At 40.3% G+C, this 9,533-nt stretch overlaps 1 protein-coding gene across 1 annotated transcript in view; it reads left to right on the top strand.

The window, feature by feature from the left end:
- LOC109638508 (voltage-dependent calcium channel subunit alpha-2/delta-2-like) overlaps window positions 1–9,533 on the top strand; it is a 31,477-nt gene continuing 21,944 nt past the window's right edge. The window contains exons 1-2 of the mRNA XM_069536567.1: window positions 1–578; window positions 6,221–6,302. Of these exons, the coding sequence (XP_069392668.1) occupies window positions 460–578; window positions 6,221–6,302 (201 nt within the window). The 5' untranslated portion in view covers window positions 1–459. The remainder of the gene's footprint in view (window positions 579–6,220; window positions 6,303–9,533) is intronic.

The raw sequence follows: 9,533 nt of genomic DNA, 5'->3' as shown, positions 1-9,533 counted from the left end.
TGGTGAGCGTGAACGCGCCTGGATCATCCACGGGCTGCTGGTGAAGAGAGAGAGAGAGCGGGAGAGAGAGAGAGAGAGAGAGAGAGAGTGAGAGAGAGAGAAATAAGAGAGCTGTCGTGGACGCGCCGGCCTGTGAGCTGGTGTTGTGGTGTGGTCGGTGTTGTGGTGTGGTTGGTGCATGTGGGAGCAGGATCAGAGACTCCGCAGTGTCTTGACAGCTGCATTCGAGCATCTCCCACCGTCCGCGATGCCTCCGATGCCTGAATCCTCCTCTTCCTCCTCCTCCTCCTCCTCCGCGTCCACTTGACAACAGACACGCGACATGAACTCGAGAGGAAACTGAGCCCGGACCTTCACCAGCACCAAACACCCGCCCAGCGCAGCTCCCACGGTGTCAGCCTCATCCACGCGTCGGAAGAAGAAAAAAAAACCCGCAACGAGATTTTTCTTTAATGGAAAATGGCGATAGGCACAAGGTGTTGCAGCATCGTCTGCCTGGTATCTGTCCACATCATCCTGATGGGATTCAGCGCATCGTGGCCTGGAGCAGCGGCTCTCACGTTCCCACAGCAGTACACGTAAGTAACCGTCCCCCTGGCTGGAAACGTGTAGTGACAGGATGTTGATGGGAGACAACTTTGGGCTCGTCCACACTGAGATACTTCAGACCCCCCTCCACCCCCTGCTTCGTTCTCTGCTCTTATATAATTTGACAGTGTTGGCGATTGCATCAATGTAGAGGCAGGGTGTTTAAAGCTGTGCAAGGTGTTGTCCACATTGGGACTGCATGCTACATGTGTATGCATTTATATATTCAGACCATTGCAGGGATAAATGAGAAATCACATGTTACTGCTTCAGTCAACCAGAACACCTGGTTAATGTTTAGTTGCCAAGTTAGAATTAATAGCTGATACAATTACAGTTACTTCATTTTTAATGTCCAGTAATTAATTTCTTTGATCTATCTCTGATGTGAGATCATTAGTTTGAAAAAGAATGTGGTTGATGCTGAGCTGTGACGTGAAGTGAGACTTTGACTAAATGAATGCTATAAGTTATAGCTGAGATTGTTTTAATTAGTTCGGCATGAGGCACTGTCAAAACATCAAGTTTTTTTTTTCTTTTTTTACAGTGTACCCTCTGCTATTCTCATGCAGCAGGCAACAAACATTTTCCACACAGGCTTTCAAGTAAATGGCAAAAATGCTTCTTTAATTTTTGTGAAAGGCAGATTTTAAGATGATCCTATCTTGAGCTAGCAACCTTTAGAGTCAACTGTAGCAGCACTGCATGCTCAGTGATACAAGGAGGAATGAAGGTGTGGTTCCTGTTCCTGCTCAATTCCTGCAACAGAATACACAGTTTCTATTTCTTTTTTAAATTAATCACGTTCTTAGTGCTTCATTCTTAACCTTTAACCCGCTGCTGTTAAGTACAGCTGCTGCTTAACTTGAGACCACAGTTATCTGGGCCCACCTCCAGGCTCTGCAATCAGGCTGCTCTAGAGGGAGAAACATGGCCAGATGGTCCACTCATCTTCAGGGCACACAGTGGGGGGATTTCTAGCCAATCACAACAGCGGATCCGAGCTGTATTTACCAATTATGAACGGGGGTCTATAAATCTGGGCGGCGTATGTGTGTGTCTATGTGTGAATTTTATGATGAATTGGGTTATTTCAAGTAGGGTATAACCGCTGCGTTCTCCTCCTCCTCCTCCTCCTTCTCTCCCCATATTTTTCTGCTGAGTGCTCTGAAACAACGACATAGCCCTCTGCCCTAGGTCTCTTCATGTAAGATAAATGAAGCAGAATTGCTACGCTGAAGAACAGCATCTCATTCCAATTAAGAATTAATACTGCAGCAGTGAGGATTTATTCCCCCTCTCCCTCTCTCTCACTTCACCCTTTTCACTCCCACCCTTTCTGTCTTGACATGTCTGTCTCCGTCTGCAATTGGACAAATCGATAGATGGATAGATAGATAGATGCATAGATAGATAGATCCAGTGGTTTTCAAAGTGTGTAGAAAAATGTGGAATGGGCAAAAAGCTGGAAGGATTTGACACCTATAGGAACAATAAACAAACAAGAGTGTTCTGATGCTTGAAAGGCGTTTAGTATTAGCATTTGCAATCCTCTAAAATACATTTTATAAAAGGCAGCATGGGTGGAGGTCGAAGAAAGGAAGTTAGAACGGGTGATGCTCACCATCATGCAGAATGCAGATCAGTTGAATCTAAAATCAGACAAAGCCTGCAGAAAAAAAAGCAATAGCACTCATCTGAACACACATGGGTGTATTGGTCTTAAAACAAGATATGTTTGGTCCATTGTTGGTGCACTGCTCTTTTGACGCAATGTAAAATATTTAGCTTTTGACCAACAAAAATCTGATCCGAAGTCACTGGCAGTATCAAGAAAGACACATCTACCTTCATAGGCAGGTGCAGAACAAGTGAACAGTCTGCTTTTTGCACAAATACATGTTCTGCTTGTGTGCAAAGTGAAAATTTTCTTTGCAGAAGAAACAAAAGAAGAAAAAAAAAACACCCTTGTAGCAATCCACCAAGGTGCAAGTGCACCTGGCTTTTAAAGGGAATGCAGAATGGTACTCTGTTTTGTTTAGTGCCCAAAATTCATTGAGAGACATAAGCCTAGGTCTCACATATGCAAACATAGCAGTGGTGAGGGGGCAAGCATGTTAGTTTCCTGTGGTAAAGCATGGCTTCACACGGAGTTCAATTTTGGTTGTCTTTGACCAGCACTGTCTCAACTAATGACAACGTTTGTGTGGTCGATCCTGTCATAGTTTTGAAAGTGAGCCAAGATGGAGGAGACCCTGATAAAAGCTGTGTTGCACCAGCTGGTACTTTATGATGTCTGAACTGACAAACTGCTCGTCCAACAACCAGTTTTTGATTTCAGTGTGCGTCACAACACATTTATGTTAACCAAGTAAAATGTTTACCATGTTAACCATGTTAGTTTAGTGCTAACATTTACTAATTACCACTACATGTAAAGTACAACTTGTAGCACAAACAGCCCCATGGACTGAATAATCTTACTAATTCATCCTGGGAAAGACATGAATGTAAAACAAATTATTGAAAATCCATCTCACAGTTTTCATTGAAAATCTTCTTAAAAGGAAAAATCCAAGGGATCACCACAATAGAATTTGTCTTCTGAGGACCCTGAATAGCCGCCCAAATTTCATGGCTATCCATCCGGTAGCTGTTGAAACATTTTAGTGGGTACCAAGGACCAATATAGCTATGCCACTTACTTAGTTTTATGAGACTGTTGTCGTAGATGGATGTAAAAATACAAACGCGTATGTAGATAGGTAGATTCATAGATAAAGAGATATACTGTAACACACACACATTTATCCAAATGCATAAAACTGTAAATGTCTCCTCTATCTGCCTCTTATACTCCACCTATCACTCTGCCGCTCCACCTTTCCCTCTCTTCGCTGAGAGTGAATATGGGTCACATCATGTAGAGCTTCTCTCACTCTCATCCCAGGGGTGTAAGAGTAGAGCGGGTAACATGAGGAAGTAACCTGTGTTATTCAGCCGCTGCATCGCACCGCAATGATACAGAGTCTTCTGATGTCTCACAGGGCTGTAGAGGCGAATGAGGCGCAGAGTTAAAAAAAACGGAAAGATTTAAAGGCATCAAACATACATGGCAGAAAGCATTATGTCTCTTAAAAACTATTTTGAATGAAGACAATGGAAATGAAGAGAAAGACATTCAGTCCATGTCATATTTTTTTCACCATATTCACAGCTGCTGCTCTTTTTCAGAGGATTCCTCACTGTTGCTGCTTCAAGCTGAAATAATTTCACTTTTACATAATGCAGTGCCTGTTGAAGACACTTTGTCAAGTGTTCAATCACATCCTGAGCAAGCATTTACAGTGATTGTCATGAGGTGTATAGTTCACATCTTAGTGTTTTTTCAGAGTTCTCTCAAAGAAATCCAGACATAAATCCTCTTGAAAAAGGAGTGTGAAAAGTCTATCACTGCACTAAAAGCTTTTTATTCATCATTAGATCTGAAAGTATTTCCAGCTCATGCTAGCAGCATCAAGAGGAGAAGAAAGCATGGCTAAAAAGGTTTTGTCTTGTCTGTGGATGTGGACGACAGTTGAGTGGGGATTTGTAGCTCGTCCGATAAACAAGCCAGACAAGACTTTAATCTGTGATGTTGCCTCGTAACTCTGCCGGGAGCTGTTTGACTGATGATGGATCGACTCTCTGGGCACTCACAAGATCCTTGGTGATTTTCAGGAAATTAAGATTTATTTCCTTGCTTGGACTAATTTCGTTAAAAAGTTCAAATAAGTGTTTCACCTCTGCAAAGTCGTCTTTGATTCATCCGGTCAGACTGAACTGCAGGATCACATGTTCAGCCAATGAATGAAGGTTGATGCAGTGAAGGGAGGCAGGTGAACAGAGGGAGTTGTGAACCTTTAGTGATCCTCAGGGTGTCTTGAGGATAAGGTGAGCACACAAGGAGACTGTAACATAAACTCTGTCGTATTTATTATAATCTCTATTGATTGTTCTGCACCTTACGCTCCTCTTCTCCTTTTGGCTTCAACATGGCGTTATCCAAATTTGTTTGTGATGATTGTGATAATGCAGTATGCTGCTTGTGTTTAGGATTGTGTGTCGCTTTAATATTGCAGATTGGGATATGATTGATTATTTTAATTTTGACTATTTTCCTTTATATACTTACTGCCCCTGCAATGATATAGTAGCACATAATGCAGAAGCCCATAATTGGTCTGTGTGGTCTGGGAGGGCTTTAGCTGCAAAAACCACATGTGATGATGCAGTGTTGGTGGATGAGATTTATGTTGTTTGATTTGGCATTCCCCAAAGAGATTAGTAGGAGCACTGATCCTATTGGAATCTCATTAGTTAAATATTTACATGCAACACAATCACAGTGTTTGACGAAACACTGGGCACTTTCTCAAACTTTCTCTGTCTCTCTCATCTCAATTTGCACAACATAAACAAAAGCAGTAGATTAAAAAGCAGGCTGGATGGATAAAACTGACAGATTTCCCTGCATCCATTTTGCAGTCCACAGTAGCTGGGTGAAGAATAGGCTACATTAGCATTTTTTATGCTACATTGAAATCTAGTTTTATTCTAATTCAGCACCACAGTGTTAAATATGATGCAAATTTTTCTCTCACAGCAATAAAAAAAGACCTGACCTTGAATTGGGGTCACGAACAAGCGAGCATCTCTTTCACGTCCACAGAGCATGTGCACATTTCAAACCATCTGTCATTTAAAGCTCAGTTCTGCAGATGTGTGATGAGTCCACTAGGTTTTGGCCAAAAGTGGCTGTAATTAGAGTGCATGAAATCTTCAAAGCAAGTTGTGGGTGGATTCAGTCAGGGGTCAGAGTCACATCTTTAGGTTCACAACTGAAAACACAGTGTGGAGAATAAGACAGAAACTATCTCCATTTGACGGTAGCTCATTTTCTAAAGAGCAGCTTCATAACATAAGGTCATCATAGCTCGAAGGATAATTCCTCCAGTTTCTATCAGACAGACCGCTGCTGCTTTTGACATATATTTAACAATCTTTAACATTGTCAGCTTTAAGATTTAATCCCCAGAGATGATTAAATTGTACCTCTTCCTCTCCTGTTAACACTTCTCTTACCATTCTCATCACAAGGGATGGTTTGTTGATTCTGGCTCATTCGTTGCTCTGCTGTGGCCATGGGAGAAGTTCCAATTGCACCAAGTGATCACGGCTGTCACAGTAGATTTTAAAAGCTGTTTACACCTAATTATGATTAGGCAGAGTTTGTATTTTTCTTTGCTCTCGCAGAATTGTGATGACGAGTCAACAAAAGCTGATTAGGTAGCTTATGATTAAAATTACAGGGCTTATGCTCAACTTTAGAGATGGATGCAACAGCTGTTTAAGCTTCTATTGTTGTCTGTCTCGTCATTGAACAATGAACTGGTGTAAACAGTGGTATTATTTTTTGTTGTATGAAACAGATTTTCAATGGTAAAAGCTATTTTGGGTAAAATATAGCTGCATACTTCTGTGAAATACAGACGCACGCACGCGCACGCGCACGCACGCACACGCACGCACACGCACGCACAGTATCTCTTCTCTGGTTGTGTGACAGTTGTGCTGTGATGTTTATCCACAGGATAATGCACTGGGCCAGGCGTGTCGAGCAGGAGATTGACAGAGTCTTTCAACAAATCACCGGAGCTCAGCAGTTGAAAGGGGTGAGTGTGTCGCTCTTTCTTTTTTATAGGATACAGGTCTCACTCATCGTAGTGCTGCATAAACACAACGATCCGATATACCATTAAGATGTAATGGCTTCATAGATGAAGACAATAATAACTGTTACAGTTGTTTCTCTCATGATTTTTCGGGACACCCTACAGAGCAATGAAGCACCACCAACACAACACTATTGTTTTCCTGGGTCAGACATAAACTCTCTATAATATCTTCCATATTCCACTGTTTTCAGAACGTGTTTTTATATATCATATGCTAGTATTACTGTTTTCAATAATGATCAATGCCAGAGCACATGCCTGCAGCAGTTAGACTTCAATCATCAAACAATCACATTTTATCTGTATGGTACATATTCACAAATCACAGTTTGTCTCATAGGGATTAACAAGTTGCGACATCCTCTTTCCTTAACCCTCAACAAGAGTCAGGAAAAACTACCAAAAAAACACTATTAACAGGGGGAGACATGTAGAAACCTCAGAGAGAGACACATGTGAGGGATCCCTCTCCCAGGATGGAGACATTTATTAAAAGAAACAGTTTTAAACATAATGTAAAGGTGTGTTAAAGTATTTGTACATAAGAAAATGTCTGATAGAGATGAAGGGAGCAGCAATGACAATTGAAATGGAGGAGCTATTGCCAGTAATGGTAGAATATGTCAGAAGGCATAATGTTTATCCTTTTGTAATCATAGTCCATGATCAGCTGCCACCATGATCACAATCCACCACCACCACCAGTTAGAATATGTAGTATTATGCTTCATTAAGTCATTGGCTTCATAAGCTCATCACTTAACGTCAGTGTTGTATGTTAATAGTGAAACAGGTCATTTGTCTCTGTTTTCAGAAACATGACAAAGCCCCCAATTAAATAAGTGATTACATGTTCTCATCTGGTGCATTTTTACTTCATGTTTCACATTATATATCCATTAAGGTAATGTGATTCCTGGAGTTCGACAGTATCCTCATTTCTAGACTGACATATATCCTTTAATGATAAATCTGTTTTTTTAAAGGTTAATGGTTTCTATTTTAAACATGTTTTTGATTTATTATAGGATATTGTTTCTAGAAAGATAATTTATTTTGAAGGATAAGGCAGCTGACATTCTACATTCTTCATACTGATGACAAACCTCACGAAAAGACTGAAAAGTTTGTGTCTTACTTCTTCAACACTCCTCAGCTCTCAGCCCCAAGATCAATGGTTGAAGTAAATCTTTAAAAACAGCTCACAAATCCACATTAATTAAGTTAATTAAAAAATCTGTTATAATAATCAAGACAAACACAGTGGGATGCTGTTGTTTGCAGCAAACATTTAATTTCTATGTTCAGATTTGGGTTAAATGTACACTGTGTACATGGTGGGATTGTGTGACAAATAATCTACAGTGCTGGTGTTTGTTTTTTATAGTTCATGGACAACTATGGAACTATGGCTCAGAGGAATCAGATATATCAGGCTTAAGCTACACAGAACGAGGTTGTTCCTAGGATCAGTTCATTGGTATTTTTGATGTTTGGCAGACTTTATGTTTAAATGTGATTTTTCAATGTTGTGAGCCCCACAAAAGAAATCACTTCACTTCCTTTGTATTGGAGAAATTGTATCCCAAAAGCCCAAAGTAAGAAACTATGTTTTTTGATGGAGGTAACCTTTTCAGAGAAGATAAAGGAGTTTGACTATTATTCAATTAGTTAAATCAGTAATGTGATTATTTGGCCTTATGTGCACTTAACCTGGTTTCTAAATGTTTGAGCTGTTGTGAATCATTTAGAAGTTGTAAATTATTCTATATGTATTTATAAACTGATGGAAAATGATTTGGAAATGTATGAATTAAATAATATATTAATACTTTGAGATATTTTTCAAGTAAAATGTTCAAACATTTGTTTCTTCAGGTTTTTCTAATGTGAGGATTCAATGGTTCAAATCTATTTCTTTTATACTAAACTAAATAGCTTTGAGTTTTTGTCTCGTCTGAAAAAACAAATTCAAGCGATTTGAATTTGTCACCTTGAGCTATGTGAAACTATTTAGTAACTGGTGGATTAATAGATAATGAAAATAATAAGTTTCATGAACCATGAAATCATGTTTCCACCAAATGTACCCGAAAGAGATTAATTCGGAGTAATGCATTTATATAACCAGTTGAATTCTTTCCATGATTGGGAAGACATTTCTTACCCAAATCCATTAGAACATCACCATTTCTCTGTCCTATACCATAAGTTATGGCTGGGAGGAAGGGGTTGTCCCTGAAAAGGCAGATGCCAAAAAAATGGGGCTGAAGATCATCTGCAGGGGGCGAGCGTGCGCTGCGTTAGGAATATGTGTGGGGGCGTTCCCCCAGCAGAGAGCGGCGGCACGTGTCCTCTCTGTTTGTGTCACAGCAGAGCAGATGGTCAGCCCGCAGTCTGCAGTAATGCCTCGATGAGAGATTCGCTTGTTCATTCAATCCTCATTAATCCGCCCGTGCTCCTGAAACACTCTGGTTCGGTGGTTCTGTTAAGAAATTGTGCCTGGAAATGCAATCTTCTGTGGTCGAGGAAAGGCCTGTGGTTTAAATGAAATGTCATTGTCTATTCCTCAACCAGCAGAAAGACATGATTTTACATTTGCAGACCATGTTGATGGACTCTGTATACTGCTCAGTGATTCCTCTAGATTTCCTCTAGAGCAGAAAGATAATGGTGCAGCCAGACCATTCTCCTGGGCTGACATAATACCATCCCACCAAACACGAAAACTGATTTACTCACCACTCTGTCTTTACAGCCTCGTTGTGTTTATACTTACAGTCTTCCAGACTATTACTAACTTTAAAAAAAGAGGCTTTGATAGAAGAAATAATCGCCCTGTTTGAAGTTGGAAGCTCATTGGTGGTGAAGTCAATTTATCATGTGACCATAGGTCATTTATAGAATAACATTCAATTTCTACTTCTAGGAATCTTTGCTCATGTAGGAAAAGAATATCATCGATACTGGTGCTGCCATCTAGTGTAAACTGATTTAAACCAAACATACAACATCTTTGAATAAATATTTATATTGTACAGACTTTTTAGTTAGGCTCATGTCCCATCTGCTTATGGCCAGCCACCAGGGGGCGATCAAGATACTTATATTCTAAGGGCTGCACTCAGCCCAGCAAAAGCACATTAGGAGGCGATCACTTCACAAAAG

The sequence above is a fragment of the Paralichthys olivaceus genome, chromosome 2 (genome assembly GCF_024713975.1).
Source record: "Paralichthys olivaceus isolate ysfri-2021 chromosome 2, ASM2471397v2, whole genome shotgun sequence".
NCBI classification, from domain to species: Eukaryota; Metazoa; Chordata; class Actinopteri; order Pleuronectiformes; family Paralichthyidae; genus Paralichthys; species Paralichthys olivaceus.
The sequence above is the reverse complement of the archived record's forward strand: the minus strand, read 5'-3'. Positions and strand labels throughout refer to the sequence as shown.